This window comes from Geotrypetes seraphini, chromosome 3, assembly GCF_902459505.1.
Source record: "Geotrypetes seraphini chromosome 3, aGeoSer1.1, whole genome shotgun sequence".
In the NCBI taxonomy this organism is placed as follows: Eukaryota; Metazoa; Chordata; class Amphibia; order Gymnophiona; family Dermophiidae; genus Geotrypetes; species Geotrypetes seraphini.
The window spans coordinates 198,513,455-198,530,736 of NC_047086.1; the positions used below are offsets into that span (position 1 = coordinate 198,513,455).

General features: G+C 44.9%; 1 protein-coding gene across 1 annotated transcript in view; it reads left to right on the top strand.

Moving 5' to 3' along the window:
• The window catches only part of LOC117357790 (keratin, type II cytoskeletal 5-like), a 38,924-nt gene that overhangs the window by 15,255 nt on the left and 6,387 nt on the right, over positions 1 to 17,282 (top strand). The window contains exons 6-8 of the mRNA XM_033938902.1: positions 4,633 to 4,758; positions 8,653 to 8,873; positions 11,884 to 11,918. Of these exons, the coding sequence (XP_033794793.1) occupies positions 4,633 to 4,758; positions 8,653 to 8,873; positions 11,884 to 11,918 (382 nt within the window). The remainder of the gene's footprint in view (positions 1 to 4,632; positions 4,759 to 8,652; positions 8,874 to 11,883; positions 11,919 to 17,282) is intronic.

Sequence of the window (17,282 nt, forward strand, 5' to 3'; positions counted from 1 at the left end):
TTTTTTTAATCCCAGCAGCTGCCTCCTGTCCTGATGTTTTCCGGCAGTGACAGAGCGGCACTCAAGGCAGGCGCAAGCTTTTCACGTGCCTGCCTGGTCCAGGCGCCGCTCACTGAATGGCTGCTATCGGTTCTCGCAGGACTCGTGAGAACTGACTGCAGCCATTCAGTGAGCGGCGCAGGACTAGGCAGGCACGCCGCTCTGCTGCTGCTGGAGGACATCAGGACAGGAGGCAGCCGCTGGGATTTAAAAAAGGTACTGCGGGGGGGGGGGAGAGGGGGGCTGTATTCGCTATAGTACTTGTTTCTTCAGCCATTCAGTGAGCGGCGCAGGAATAGGCAGGCACGCCGCTCTGCTGCTGCTGGAGGACATCAGGACAGGAGGCAGCTGCTGGGATTTAAAAAAGGTACTGGGGGGGGAGAGGGGACAGGATTCGCTAAAGTAGTTTCTTCAGCGGGCCCCTGAAAACAGGACATTTCGGTGTCCCGAAGCTGTGCTTGGGGACAACAGGACAGGCTACCTAAAAACAGGATGGTACTGTTCAAAATGGGACGTAGGGTCACATTAGTCATTCTCCCCCCCCCTTCTAGGATTAGCTTCCTGTCAGACTCAAAATTCATACAGACCACTAGGGTCAGTGAGCATTAGGGACAGGATCGGCTTATGAGACTGTGGTGCTCTGAGCCAACCTTTGCATCAGCGCCCCCCCCAACCCATGATCCAGTAGTTCCCCTCTCCTATCTAGAACTTCCACACCCCCTCCACTGCTGGTGATAAAGAGAAACAAAGTCCGGCACCCAATCTGGCATCTCAGGGAAGAGAAAGGGAGAGATGCCACCAAGGGGGAGTAGGGGGCGGTCCACCCCGGGTGCATGCCCCAAGGGTTTTCACAGCCGGCCACCCTCCCTATTCTACCACTGCTGCTTTCCTTAACCAGCAGCAGCGGCAGTAAACAGAGGTGTCCGCGGGTGCTCACTCCAGCGTTGTACAACTTCTGGCCGGCTCCCCTGCTCAAAGCCGCAGGCGTCAGCAGCTCGCGCGATCCACAGCTGTGTCTGAAGCGTTCCTTCTGAAGTCATGACGTCAGAGAGAAGGCTACCGACGCAGCCACGGATCGCGTGAAGTGTAGATGCCTACTTCTTTGAGCAGGGGAACCAGCCAGACATGCTGGGCAGGGAAGACAAATGTTGCTGCTGCACAGGGAAGGGGGGTGTAGAAATGTTGCCGCTGCATAGGAAAGGGGGAGGATAGAAATGCTGCACAGGGAAGGGGGGAAGGTAGAAATACTGCACAGGCAAGTGGGAAGAAATGCTGCAAAGGCAAGGGGGAGACATGCTGCTGCACAGGGAAGGGGGGAGGGTAGAAATACTGCACAGGCAAGGGGGAGAAATGCTACTGCTGCTGCACAGGGAAGGGGGTGAGTAGAAATACTTCACAGGCAAGGGGGGAGAAATGCTGCAAAGGCAAGGGGGGAGATATGCTGCTGCTGCTGCACAAGGAAGGGGGGAGGGTAGAAATGCTGCACAGGGAAGGGGAGGGTAGAAATACTGCATAGGCAAGGGGGGGAGAAATGCTGCAAAGGCAAGGGGGGGGAATGCTGTTGCTGCTGCACAGGGAAGGGGGAGGGTAGAAATACTGCACAGGCAAGGGGGAGAAATACTGCTGCTGTTGCACAGGGAAAGGGGGAGGGTAGAAATACTGCACAGGCAAGGGGGGAGAAATGTTGCAAAGGCAAAAGGGGAGACATGCTGCTGCTGCTGCACAGAGAAGGGGGAGGGTAGAAATACTGCACAGGCAAGGGGGGAAATGTTGAAAAGGCAAGGAGAGAGAGACATGCTGCTGCTGCTGTATAGGGAAGGGGGAGAAATGCTGCTGCTGCACAGGGAAGGGGGGAGAAATGCTGCTGCTGCAGCACCCAATTGGGGAGAGAGAGAGAAGAAGGGAGAAGGAAGACAAGGGAGAGGAACCAGAGATGCCAAGTCCAAGAGAGAGAGGGAAAGGATAAAGGAAAGGAGATACCAGACCATGGAGGGGGAGGAAGAGATGCCATGGCATGGGGGGAGGAAAGGAGATAAAGATACCACACCATGGTGTGGAGTGGGAAGGAAGGAAAGGAGAAGAGAAAGAGAGAGATGCCAAAACATAGGGGAGGGGGTGGAGATAGAAAAATGGAGAGGGGGTGAAGCTGAAATGAATCATGTGCAAAGGAGAGAAGGAACCCCGGATATACAGTTTGTTGAAGGGACATAGAAAGAGGGAAGATGCCATATGGAAGAGAGAGAGGGTGGACAGTAGATGGAAGGGGCAGAGAGAGTGTGGGCAGTAGGTGGAAGGAGTAGAGAGAGAGGGCAGAAGCTGGGTGGAAGGGGCAAAGAGAGGGCAGATGTTGCATGGAAGGGAGAGAGGAAAATGCTGTATAGAAAGAAGAGAACAAAGAGAAGATGATTAAAGCAGAAACAACAAAAGGTATAAAGATTTTTTTGTTGCTTTACTTAGAATCAAGTAGTATTGTAACTGTATTGATAAAAGTATAGAAATAGGAAATAGAAATAAAACAATTTTTTGGACTAAACCCCTTTCCTCAGGACAGGATACCATAACAGCAGTATACTGTACTGTTCTGAAGAAAGATTTGGCCTCTGAAAGCTAATTGATAAATGGATTAGTCTAATAAAATGGTATTTTCTTATTTCTCATTATTTGTTTTATTTTTATTTGTTAATTTGTAAAGTGGTGATTGTTATGTATCAGTTTTTTCAAATTTACATCTACTGTCTTTATATTTTGCACAGTATTAGGGGACGTGCCACTGTTTTTGTGGTGTTGTGGTGTTGCATTATATGCAGAGTCTGGTTTCTTGGTGGTTCAGTTTAACTTTTGTCTACATATTTCTATTTTTAATTTGTGATTATTCCATATTGGGCAAGGGTGTATCACTGTTCTGTGTGTATGAAAAGGACATAGTTTTCAGTTGGCATTGACTACAGGATGACTTGACTGTGTAGGATCTGGCTTGTTTAGTTTTACAATGTATGTGTTGGTGTTCTAGTGCTCACTGCAGTGTTTAAGATGCTGCTTTTTCCTAGGTACACTCTTCTTGCGCGATATGTGGATTGTTACTAAAAATCATATTTTTTATATAGATTGGGGGAGGGGGTCAAAAATGATGGGCCCCGGGTGTCACATACTCTAGGTACGCCACTGGATGCCAGAATAGAATTTTGGTGTCCTTTACCTCTGGCACTTTGGGTCCGTGCCTCACTTGGTCCATTAGCAGGCCCTAATTAAGGATATGTTTGTTTCAAAATATATGGAAAATGTCAACTAAGTTCCCATGTCAGTTCAAGTTGATTTTACAAGTCATGAAAAAAGCTTCATGTTTTCCTTATGCCAAAAACAGTGCATTCTCTTTCACAAATATGCCATACTTTTTCCAACATTGCCTCTGAAATGAGCATACCCTTCCCCCCACTCCCCAAAAAAGATGATAAAAAATGTCCTGTGAATACATGGAGAAGTAAACAAAATGAAGAATATTGAGTTGTACACACTGATATCCATTCTGAGCTGACTGGTGCTATTGCTGTTACTGTCGCTGCTCCTTTTGTGCTGTTGTGGGGGGGAGGGGGAAGGAAGAAGTGGATGGGGAAGAGAAAGGGTCTGCTATTTTGTTATTATCATCAGAGCCATGCACATTTTTAGATGAAAACATAGTAGATGACAGCAGATAAAGATCCGAATGGTCCATCCAGTCTGCCCGACCTGATTCAATTTAAATTTTTTAATTTTTTCTTCTTAGCTATTTCTGGGCAAGAATCCAAAGCTTTACCCGGTACTGTGCTTGGGTTCCAACTGCCGAAATCTCTGTTAAGACTTACTCCAGCCCATCTATACCTTCCCAGCCATTGAAGCCCTCCCCAGCCCATCCTTCACCAAATGGCCATATACAGACACAGACCGTGCAAGTCTGCCCAGTACTGGCCTTAGTTCAATATTTAATATTATTTTCTGATTCTAAATCCTCTGTGTTCATCCCACGCTTCTTTGAACTCAGTCACAGTTTTACTCTCCACCACCTCTCTCGGGAGCGTATTCCAGGCATCCACTACCCTCTCCGTAAAGTAGAATTTCCTAACATTTCCCCTGAATCTACCACCCCTCAACCTCAAATTATGTCCTCTGGTTTTACCATTTTCCTTTCTCTGGAAAAGATTTGTTCTATGTTAATACCCTTCAAGTATTTGAACGTCTGAATCATATCTCCCCTGTCTCTCCTTTCCTCTAGGGTATACATATTCAGGGCTTCCAGTCTCTCCTCATATGTCTTCTGGCGCAAGCCTCCTATCATTTTCGTCGCCCTCCTCTGAACCGCCTCAAGTCTTCTTACATCCTTCGCCAGATACGGTCTCCAAAACCGTATCTGGCGAAGGACGTAAGAAGATGGGGTCATGTTGGATTAACATTTGAGGAGCATTACCTTAAACTTCTCTTCTCATTCTTGTGCTTTAGCCAATGAGAAATTGCATCCTCTAACAAAGAGGAAGAGGTGTGGCTACAAAGCTGAGAAGTAGGATGGAAGTTTATTCCCATGCCCACCTTGACGTTTCTTTCTGTTTTGTTTGCAACCATCAGTTCCAGGAATTGCAGGTACAAGCCGGGCATCACGGGGACAGTCTGAAGAATACCAAGACTGAGATTGCAGAGCTCAACCGTATGATCCAGAGGCTGCAGGCTGAGATCGAAAATGTGAAAAAACAGGTAATGTATGCCTTTTCCGTGTTCACAAGGGATACATGAAAAGCCAATTTTTTTTTTGCCTTGTGCTGTTCTTTCTCTTTCTTATAAACTCTTCCTATAGAGCTTGTTAATTCTTTGGAATGAACTGAGTTCTTGCAAGAAAATGTATTTATAAACATGGAGTACAATTCTATATATGGTGTACAATTCTGTAATGTTATTATTTCGTCACCCAGGTCTAGAATACAGTATACAATTAGCACAATACAAGTTAGACATTTAGGCCCAGATTCTGTAAACTGCATCCCGATTGTAGGCAGCTGTAGGCGTCCTACAGTTGTCTAATCAGCCAATCGGGAGGCACGTTTTCTTTAAAAAATTCTCTCCGGGCAGTCTGCTCTGGGAGCCTAGGTAGGTTTGCAAGCCCATCTAAGTATTAGGCTTGGGCGAACCTAGGCGGCCCTACACATCTCCCTAGTAGAACGGCAAAATGCTGACCTACATTATAAGTAGATGCGGCCGCTATACTTAATCGCGGCAAGCGATCTCCCTACTGTGATTAGTATAGCAGCCGCAGCTACAGCCGGCAGTTTCCCTTCTCCTCCAAACGAACAAGGCAGGAGGGATGCCCAATCCTTCCTGCCGAAACCCCCCCACCCACCCCCGACGATCGCCGGCAGTAAGGTGCTCAATCCTTCCTACTGGTAGACCCAACCCCACTCCAACGATCGTGGCAGGAGGGTACCCAGCCCCTCCTGCCAAAAGACCCCCACCTGCCCCCGATGATTGCCGGTAGGAAGGTGCTCAACCCTTCCTGTCGGTAGGCCTCCCCCCTGAAGATCGCCAGCAGGAGGGCGCCCAATCCCTCCTGATGGACCCCTCCAACGAACCCTGACTGCATGCCTTTATAGAATAGTCTCTTACCAGAAGCCTAGTTATAGGATTATTCCTCACATGGTAATTGTCAGCCTAGAGGCCTCTGGGAGATTATATCAATCTGACCCTCGCATGGGAAGGCAGATAGACCCTTAGTGCAGGGAAACTGTTTTAAGTAGCCCTGATTGATATATTTTAAGTTTGAAAGTGGCCCCCACAATATTAGGTGGTAGGGGTTAAGTGAAAGGCGTACTGACAAACGCTGGTCCCAGGTTCAGTTCCCTCACAGATGACTCACCAGGAAGTAGAATAATAGACACAACCAGAGGTGATTGCATAAAGAATATATTATAGAAATAGGCTTACAGAAAAGTAATATTCATAAGCATTACAATTAAGCATTACAATTAAATAGAGAGCAGAGCAGTTTCCCTGCCATACAGTGTCCAGAAGGAAGCGTGAAGTTTCAGGGAAAGGCAGAGAGGGAGAGACAAGGGGGATGGTCTAAGCTTCGTTGTTCCATAGATAAAGAGAAGGATAGACAGAGAGAGGGAGAGCCAAGAGAGAACCAGAGTGCCAAGCCAAGAGCCAAGAGATAGCTAGATAGAAAGAGAGAGAGAGGGCCAAGACCCCTCTCCTGATAGCTTGATAGAAAAAGGTAGCGAGCCCTTGATAGAGCAGAGAGCAGGCTTTTATACCTTGACTCAATATAGAAACCTGTATGCCCCAGTATCTTTCTGTTTAGAATTTGTAAACTGTTTGAAACAATGGTTAATTTAATTGCTAAGGAGGGTGAGATACCTGTAAGCATGGTGATGGGATTAAGTCTCTGGCTTGATCTGTGCACCATTGTCCTAAGCACCCTCTTAATCAGACATTAACACCTTTTAGCTAGCCATGATTCAAGCAGGGCTACTTGAAACTTAAAATATATCAATCAGGGCTACTTAAAACAGTTTCCCTGCACTAAGGGTCTATCTGCCTTCCCATGCCAGGGTCAGATTGATATAATCTCCCAGAGGCCTCTAGGCTGACAGTAATCTCTAGTGTAAAACCAGTGAGTCATTAGAGAAATTTATCAACATTTTGTTCCAGCACACTGTTGTTAATTCTATAAGGATCCACCTAGTTTTAGGGAGCACCAAGGGATGTAGATGGTGGTGTACATGACATCTTATAGAATACTGACTAGTAGAAAAATACACACCATGCTTTGTTAGCACATACTTTGCCAGTGAATATGGATATGGGTGAAGTTTGAACAGAGCATGGATGGAGTACACTAAACTAAACCTTAAGTTTATATACCGCATCCTCTCCATGAATATAGAGCTCGGCACGGTTTACAAGAGCTTAAAGGAAGGTATAACACATTGGGTTTGACCTAGACTGGCCACTGGTGGTTGAGAATAGGGGGGAGCAGAGCATTACATTTTTTTGAAAAGCCTTGTTTTCAGGTGCTTACGGAATAGTTGGAAGGAGACCTGATTCCGTAGTGGGGTAGTAAGGTTATTCCAAAGCCCTGTGATTCTGAAGTATGTGTGTGCATATATATATATACTAGTATTTTAGTATATATTTTACATTAACGGGTGCTAGAAGTCTGATCGGCTCACGTAGTCCCTTGCCGCCGCCCCCCCCCTTCCCTTTCCGCAGTCCCGACTCCAAACCTGCCGATTCCAGCAGCGTCTGCAACACTGTACACACGCTGTTTTGGGGCCTTCTACGGCCCCGAAGCAGCGTGTGTAGAGTGATGCAGTCGCTGCTGGAGTCGGCAGGTTTGGAGCCGGGACCGCAGGAAGGGAAAAGAAGGGGGGGGCGGCAAGGCGAAGAACTTACTTTTACCAGAGCAGGGAGTCCAGCGCTGGCGGCCAGTCCTGCTGGCGAGTGTAATTAGGTGCTGTAAGGCTGGGGATCCGCACATGCGCACTCCTGCCACCACGGACCTATCTCATGGAAGAGGGAAAATGGAACACGCAGGTAGGAGTGCACATGGGCGGCTAGGGTTTTATTATATAGGATATATATATATATATATATATATATATAGTCATTTATCTACCTGAGTATGAAAGAAAGTAGCAAGCATGTTGAAACAAGCCAGTGCATATTGTGACATGTCTCAAGGTTACTTGTGCATTTGCAGTGCAGTGCGAGTCTAACATTCCAAGAGGCAGGATGTCAAGATAATTCTTGTGCAAATCAAGTAAGAAACTGCTAGATTTGGAGCACTGTTCAGTGATAAAATTTCTCACAAAAGAAGGGAAAAAGCCAAAGGAGATAGATCCATGAACACATCGTGAGTCTGCCCATAATACAAAGTAAAATTTTTGGAGCAAGAAGTTTAAGTGGGGTAGAGAGTCCATTGAAGATGACCCTCACACTAGATGGCCTGTGGAAGCAACTTCCACAGAAATGTGTATGAAAGTCAAGGATTTAATTTTGTCAGACAGATAAGGTTTCCCAAATAGCCGAAGAAATGGGCAACTCAGCAGGAACAGTTTGGGAAATAATTCATAAAAAGTTGGGCATGTCCAAGTAGTGCAAGATGGCTTCCAAGAATGCCGACATCATGTCAGAAGGCCACGAGGCTCCAGTGCTGTCAGGAGAACTTGGAGATGAGGACCAAGTGAATTTTTGGTGACTACAGATAAGACTTGGTCTATTACAGAGATCCTGAGCCCAAAATGGACTCAATGCAGTGGAAGCACAAGTCACAAGGAGCATTAATGGAAGGATCAGAATTTGAACCTTGCCTTCCCTGGTTTTTAGTCTGCTGCTGTGTCACTAGAGTAATTCACTACTCTAGACTGATAGGACTTCAACATATTTGCAAACTGCGCAATCATCACAATTCCTAAGCTGTTGCAAAGGACACTGTATTTATTTTATATCAAATTTTATTTGACAGAGTGAAATGGTATGGTGGCCGTGTTAGTCCACTTTTCAAGGTAATGTTTAGAAAATCACACAGGTACCAGAATAATGAAGTTCAATCAAATGACTTCCATTAATGTTCTTTTCTATTACTATTTCCAGGCTGCCAAACTACAGACTGCCATTACTGAGGCTGAAGAGCGTGGGGAGCTTGCACTGAAAGATGCTAGAGAAAAACTGGCTGAACTAGAGGCTGCCATGAAGAAGGCTAAACAAGACATGGCACAACTGCTCAGGGAGTACCAGGAGTTGATGAATGTCAAGCTGGCTCTGGACATTGAGATCGCCACCTACAGGAAGCTGTTAGAAGGAGAAGAATCCAGGTTAGTGCAGTATGCTAGGTGTCATGCAATAAATTCCAAGAGGCCAATGTAGAAAGCCATGTGTCAGAGGTCTGCACTGAAGCTCAGGTTTCCTAACATGTAAAAAAAGAAATTGCACCCAATGAAATAATCAAATAGTATGCTAACAAACTGTGTGCAAAATCTGTGCATTAACGTGAGAGAGCTCATCATATGAATGTGGATACTAGTACTACTACTACTATTTGGATGTGGGAGGGGCCAGTCCTATAATTGGCCTGGCAACCAAGACACGGCAACAGAGCAGTGGGGCTGTACATTAAACACAAAAGAGACGATTCTTGCTCTAAAAAGCTTACAATCTAATTATGACTGATACATAGGACACAGGACAAACAGTCGATCAATATATGCTGCTCATGAAGGGAAATAGAAAGGGGTAAAGAGGTAGAGAGAAACAGCTTTGAAAAAGTGGGCTTTGAGCCTGGATTTGAATACCGCCAGAGATGGAGCCTGGCGTACTGATTCAGGCAGGTTATTCCAGGCATGCAGCGCAGCAAGGAAGAAGGGGCAGAGTCGGGAGTTGGCAGTAGAGAAGGGTACTGACAAGAGAGACTTACCCGAAGAATGGAGTTCTTGGGGCAGGGTGTAGGGAGAAATAAGAAAGGGGATGAGAGGGAAAACCAGGTTGCTTTCCTATAGCAGGTGTTCTGCACAGCAGGGGTGATGTCACTGACAGAGCCTATGGGGCCCATAATAAAAAGACATAGACGTCACACTTGGACGTCCTAATTGCCAGGACGTCCAAGTGCCAGTAATCAAAACTATCTTTATGTACGTCTAACGAGCCTTTGCACGTTCAGAGCATGAGATGGGCATGGTGGAGGTGTGTTATGAGTGGGCTTTGGACAGTCTCAAGGGTGGGTTAGACATGGATATCTTGCAGCGATAATCAAATATTTTGTAAGACATCAAACATTTTGCAAGACATCCTGTTTGGAGCTAGACCTGTTTTAGATGGGTCTAAGTGCCACAAAGGTGCACAAACTGACCAGATGATCATTGCATGCATCAAGGTAAGACACCTCCACACTCCTCCAGTGCTCACGGATCCCCTCACACCCCTAAAGATTAGAATACAAACGTTCATACCTGTCTCCAGAACATCAGCACCTGGTTTAGGAAAACCTAGTACAGCTGTACACAAGTGTCTTAAGTAGCCTGGTGGTGGGTAGGCTAGTGAACCATAGAGAGAAGTAGCAAGTCCCATAAACCACTCTAACCACTACATTTATGGTGGAAAATGTGAGCCCACTAAACCCCCCAAAACCCTACTCTGCTGCCATTATAGGTGCCCCATTGCTCTGTTGCTGTGTCTTGGTTGCCATTCCAATTATAGGACTGGCCCCTCCCACATCCAAATGTCTTGTTCTGGGACTTGGATGAAATTTTTGTTCGAAAATGTGGTATAAAGATAGACATCCTGGCAGTCTGGGCGTCCCAATGCCTTGATCTTGTCTTCTTCTCCAACTGCTCTATCGCCAATTTCTGCACCTCAGTTCTTCCCCTCTCTGACAACTTTCACAATTCATCACTCTCCCCCCTAGACCTGGCCAATCTCCACCAATACATTGCGCTCTCTCCACCACTGTTTCAACCCTCCTCTCAACCACCATATTATGGAAGTCTGTCAATGAGGCTGTCTCTTCCTATAATACTATTCTCTCTTCAGCTCTAGATACCCTCGCGCCTCCCATTCCTCGTTCTATAAGGCATGCCAAATCGCAGACCTGGCTGACCTCTAAAATCCACTTCAGTACTTACGTTCCTGTGCCCAGTCTGTGGAACGTCTTTGGCTCAAATCTCGTACTCATGCTGACTTCATACATTTCAAATTTCTGCTGACCTCTTTCCAGTCTGCTCTTTCTCTTGCCAAACAAGACTACTACACCCATTTGACTAAGGGCTCCTTTTACAAAGCTGCGTTAGGGCATTAACACGCAGAATATCGTGCACTACAATGCCCCGCACGCTAGACGCTAATGCCAGCATTGATCTGGCGTTAGTTCTAGCCGCGTAGCGCGGGGTTAGCGCGCGCTAACCTGCTGCCTGCGCCAAAAACGCTAGCGCACCTTAGTAAAAGGAGCCCTAAATCTTTTGTCTCCAACCTTTGCCAGACTAAACTCTCTACTCAAAGTGCTCTCACCTCCAATTCCCCCTTCATTTTCTCCCCAGACTATGGTTGAGTACTTCTGTGACAAGGTTCATAAGATTAACCTTGAGTTCTCAACCAGGTCATCTCCAGTCCATTCTGTCAACCTTCCTTCAATACCTGCCACATTTTCTTCCTTTTCTGAAATCACTGAAGAGGAAACTGTACATTTTCTTTCCTCCTCCAAACTCACTATCTGTTCCTCTGATCTAATTCCCTACTGTCATTCCTTCTAACTGTCATATCCTCAATCTGTCACTTTCCACTGCATTGGGTAAATCTCTCTTATACCCTTCTCTACTGCCAACTCCAGACTCCGTCCCTTCTATCTTGCTCCACCGTATACCTAAAACAGACTGCCTGAGCCAGTATATCAAGCTTCATCTCTGGCTAAGCTAAAAGCCCACTGTTTCAAGGCTGCTTTTAGCTCCTACTTGTAAAGTATCCATGTCTATTCTGCAAGAAATTCCCTAACCCCTATTTGTCCTGTTTGTCTGTTTTAATTAGATTGTAAGCTCTATTGAGCAGGGATTGTCTTTTACATGTTAGTGTGTAGCGCTGCGTATGTCTAGCAGCGTTATAGAAATTATATGTTGTAGTAGCAGTTTGATGACCCGATTGTTTCATAGAAGGTAAAAATGCCAACAACCGGATTTTTTATAGTATAAATGTATTGGCATCATAAAATCAGAAATACATACATGCCTTTCTGGCCTTTCCAAATTTTGCCCTAACCCTCCCTTGAAAACTGTGTGCAATGAGAGTCTTTCTAATTAGCTTGTGTGATGATTTACCTGTATCGTTTTTCTTTTTTTCTAGGATGTCTGGAGAGACTGCCAACTCTGTCAACATTTGTAAGTGTTTCAAGTATTTACTTCATTAAAAAATGTGTATAATGGAAGGTGTTATAACCAAGGGGAGTAGGGACTCACCCAAGATCATAGTAATTTCCCTCTCACAGAAAGGTTTTAAACCTTGGTGTTCTCATCGGGTCTCTCTCTCTCTCACTCTGTTTTGTTTCCTGGAGGGAGTGGGCAATAGGAGACGTGATCTATAAAAGTTAGAAGAATGGGCTAATGCTTGACACTTGACAGTTAAGGTTTAATGCTAAGAAGTGCAGAATTGTATGTGAGAAGGGGCGAGAGAGGCTGATAGACTGGTAGAGGGATCTTGGGGTGATAGTAACTCAAGGAAGTAGAAACAATATGACAAGGCAGTGGCCGCAGCTAGAAGGATGCTAGGCTACATAGAGGCATAACAACAAAAAAAGAGGTATTAATGCAACTGTAGAAATCATTGGTGAGGCCCCACTTGGAGTATTGGGTTCAGTTTTAGAGGCCATACCTTGCTAAAGACTTGAAGTGATTTAGAGGAAGGTGGCAAAAATGGTATGGGGTTTGTGGCAAAAGACGTATAAGAAGAGATTTGAAGATCCAAGTTTATTAAAATTTGTTTAAACGCCTATCAAAAATTCTAAGCGTTTTATAGTAATTAAAATAGGGGGCACGAACAAAGACTAATTATACAATACATAATATTGACGTACAATAAAACAAAAGGTAAGTAGGGAGAATTACAATATTTAAAAGGGAAAAAAAAGGAAAAAACAAGAGGAAGGGTAGGAAAAGGCTTATTTAATGTTGAAACTAAAGAAAAAAAGGTAGAAAAAAGAGGTCCCTTTGAAGAGGAAGCATTTTAATCCTCCTTTGAACTTGGAAAGGAGAGTTAGGGGAAATATGATACAGATATTTAAATACTTGAAAGATATTAATACAGTACTTCCCCGATATTCGTGGGGGTTCCATTCCAGGAACCCCCCGCGAATCTTGAAAAATCGCAAATACGGTTTTTAGCGGGGGAGACAGGAGAAGGCAGCCGGAGAGGCAGGAGAGAGCAGCCGGAGCGCCGGCGAGTGAAGGAAATCAGTCGTGATATGCTCCGACCGCCTCTTCCTGAACTAAAGTCAGGCCTCACTAATCAGGAGCTGTTTTGACATGCAGCTCCTGATTGGTGAGGCCCGACTTTAGTGCAGGAAGAGGAGGTCAGAGCATACCACGAGTGATTTCCTTCACTCGCCAGCGCTCTGGCTGCTTTCTCCTGCCTCTCCGACTTCTCTCTCCTGCCCGGTTATTTGCGGTTGGAAAATACCACGAATGAACGGGACCGTGAATCGCCAACCGCAAATGACCGGGGGAGCACTGTATATAAACAAATCTTTTCCAGAGATGAGCAAACAGTAGAACTAGGAAGCATGAACTGAGGTTTCAGGTTGATGGATTTAAGAGTAACATCAGGAAGGGAATACTCTTTCATGGAGAGGATGGTAAATGCCTGGAATATCCTCTTGGGGGAAGTGGTGTAGACAAAATCAGTGACGGAACTCAAAAAATGCAATTGATAAACACAAAGGATCCCTAAATAGAAAGAGGAAGGAATCAAAACAACTTAAATGACCTCATGGCTGTTGATGACTTATGATGGGCTGGAGTGAACTTTGACAGCAATTCTAGTAGTTGGGCAGTAAGGTCAGTGCCAGACAGACTTCTTCAGCCTGTGTCCTGAAAATGGCAAAGACAGATGAGGATCAGGTATGTGTATTTTATATACAAAGAAAAACTGCAGACAAGAGTACAAGATGCAGACTAACCCCCTCTTTTACGAAACTGCACTAGCGTTTTTTTAGCACAGAGAGCTGCACTGCTCCCGACGCTCATTGAGTTCCTATGAGCGTCGGGAGCAGCGTGGGCCATTCAGCACGGCTCCCCGCACTAGAAACTGCTAGCGCAGTTTCGTAGAAGAGAGGGGTAAGTATATTAAAACAGATATATGTTGCGGTTATTGTCACCACCTTTTGGCAAACCAGGGGAACCAACACGGTCCGTGTTTCGGTTAACACGCCTTCATCAGGGGTCCCTAATTTGAAAGGTATCGAATAAAACCGCAACTAGAATAAACTTGAGCCTGTGTAAAAAAGTAAAACTAGTCGCCATAGCAGTAACTCCGTAAAGGTTTTATTTATTTATTTAACACATTTATATATAGTCTAAAATCTAGTCAGTTTCCAATATCAAGTACATTCATAAAACTTTCATAAGACCATTGACAATTTTGTTGGCTTGTTGGTTAATCATCTATTGATAAGGAATGTTACTATACTGTGGCCATAAAATAAAATCACTCCAGACTATTGGCATGCCGTTGTGGAAATTTACTGTAGCTTGTACATGGTATTGTGTTCCAAGATTGCATCATATGGATAGGCCATTCGGCTTTTATCTGTTTCTTCTACATATAACTGCCCATTTATGATATGCATGGTGGATAATTGTCATCTACCCTGTTTGTGATGCCAGTGTTTAATCATGAAAGACTGTAATCTACATAGAGTGGCAGGTGGCCATCTTGTTGAGCAGACTGAATGGACTATGCAGCGGCATAGCGAGAGAAGGAGGCAACCGGGGTGGTGACACCCAGCATTGCCATGCCATGTGCCACCCCGAACTCTTCAATGCCACAGCACCTGCCTCTTCCCCTGAGTACCAAGAACCTCTTCAAATCTTCACTGACAGCAAGCAGCTGTTCACGCCGGCCTCAGCTCTCCCTTTGATGTCACTTCCTGGTCCCATGATCAGGAAGTGATATCAGAAACACTATTGCCAATATAAAAGTATATCCTGTGATTATTCAGCAGTGGCAGTGAAATATCAGCAGTGGTGTGAAATATCCAGGTGTAACCTGACTACCAACAGTTATCTGGATATCAGAGATATTCAAACCAGTAGTAGCTGGATAAGTACCCAGAAAACTTTATGACAACCTCTTTACTGTCCAAGCTTTATCTGAGTGATTACCCAGTTTGTGGATTGCATATTGCTTCTAACCAAGTAACTGAGACTCTGCCCCTGGATTCCCTTGACACTACTTGAATAGTGCCATGGTGGATTTTCAGCCGTATTGCCAGGATAATGCCACTGAAAAATCCAGGTATGGCCTCAGTGAGAGGGATTTATCTAGGTAGGAGCTATCCCTATCTGAATAAGTTCCACTGAATATCAGCACACGCTGCTTCAGTGGCATACCTAGCATATGTGACACCCGGGGCCCATCATTTTTTGACACCCACCCCCATCTATATGAAAAATATGATTTTTAGTAGCAATCTACATATCGCACAACAAGAGTGTACCTAGGAAAAGGCAGCATCTTAAACACTGCAGTGAGCACTAGAACACCAACACATACATTGTAAAACTAAACAAACAAGATCCTGCACAGTCAATTGATCCTGTACAGTCGATGCTATCAGAAAGCAATATCCCTTTCATACACACAGACAGATACACCCTTGCCCAATATGGAATAATCACAAACTAAAAATAGAAATATGTAGACAAAAGTTAAACTGAACTGCCAAGAAACCAGACTCTGCATACAATGCAACACCACAACACCACAAAAACAGTAATACGTCCTCTAATACTGTGCAAAATATAAAGACAGTACATGTAAATTTGAAAAAACTGATACATAACAATCACCACTTTACAAATTAACAAATAAAAATAAAACAAATAATGAGAAATAAGAAAATACCATTTTATTGGTCTAATCCCCGTAAGCTCGGTCCTCATCCCCACAAACCACCTGATTCCATCCACACAAGCCTTGAATTGTTATATTGAACTTATTATATTAAAGTATAAAAAGAAACAATATTCTGTACAATTGTCAATTTATAAATCAGCGTCTTTTCCCCACTCTCTTTTCTCCATTTCCCTTCAGCATCCTCAGCCCACTCTCTCCACTTTCCTTCAGCGCACACACATAAAAACAAGCAAGTAATTTTATATCATTTTCATTCTATTCATTCATAGAAATTAAAATCTAAATAATGCTAGTCACATAACAAAACATGATTTTACAAAAATAATTCCCTGCACAGTCAAGCCTGCAAGGAATATTAGATGTCTTTCAGCAGCTCCCCTCCCTCCCTCCCCCTTACCTTCATGGCCAAGTCAAAATGATCTACCAACAATAAAATTTTAAAAACACAAAGCACACTGTACGCAGAGAAAATGTTAATTATCATTTGTATTCCGCGGGTTTTCAAAGAGGTCAAGGCAGATGACTTTATGCAATGTCACCTCAGTAACAACTATACAAAAATAGACAAATATACTCCCTCCCTTTTTACTAAACCGTGATAGCGTTTTTTAGCACAGGGAGCTGCGCTGAATGCCCCATGCTGCTCTCGACACTCATAGGCTCCTGCGCTAAAATCTGCTATTGCAGTTTAGTAAAAAGGGCCCATAGTGCAAAATATAGACAGCATATATAAATTCTCAAAATGAACACATTTTGATCACTAAATTGAAAATAAAATCATTTTTCCTACCTTTGTTTGGTAATTTCATCAGTCTCTGACTGTGCATCAGTCTTCTGACTGTGCATCCAATATTTTTTCCCTTCTTTCTGCCTCCTGTATGCTTCCTCTCCTCCAGACCTCATTCCCTCCCCCAACTTTTTCTTTTTTTCATCCTGTCCCCTTCTTTCTTTCTCTCTCTCTCCATGCCCCCTTTTTTTCTGTATGTCTGTCTTTCTCTCTCTCTCTTTCTGTGCCCCATTTCTTTCACCCTGCCCCCTTCTTTCTCTCTCCATGCCCCCTTTCTTTCTGTATGTCTGTCTTTCTCTCTCTCTCTCCATGCCCCATTTCTTTCTTTCACCCTGCCCCCTCCTTTCTCTCTCCATGCCCCCTTTCTTTCTCTAGGTCTGTCTTTCTCTCTCTCTCCCCATGCCCCATTTTTTTTCATTCTTTCACCCTGCCCCCTTTCTTTATTCCTGGATCCCTGCCCCCCCCCCACTTTCTTTCTTTCTGGCTCCCTGTCTCCCCCCCCTTTCTTTCTTTCTCCCTTCCCTCCCACATTCCACCGCCGCCACCACCACCATGCTGCCACCACTGCTGGGGAAAGGCTGCCACTGGCCATCGGAAACAGGCCGGTGTCGAATTTGCCCTGCTTCTTTTCCCGTCTGACGGCTATAGTTGGTCGGCTCGTGGGAAAAGAAACAGGGCGAATTCGGAGGGAGGGAGAACTGGCGCCGGCTTCTTTCTGATGACCGCAATGGAACCTTTCCCCGGTGGCAGGCCAGCTGTGCACCGCCTTGGGCTGTGCACCCGGGGCGGATCGCACCCACCCCCCACCCCCCCAAGTACGCCACTG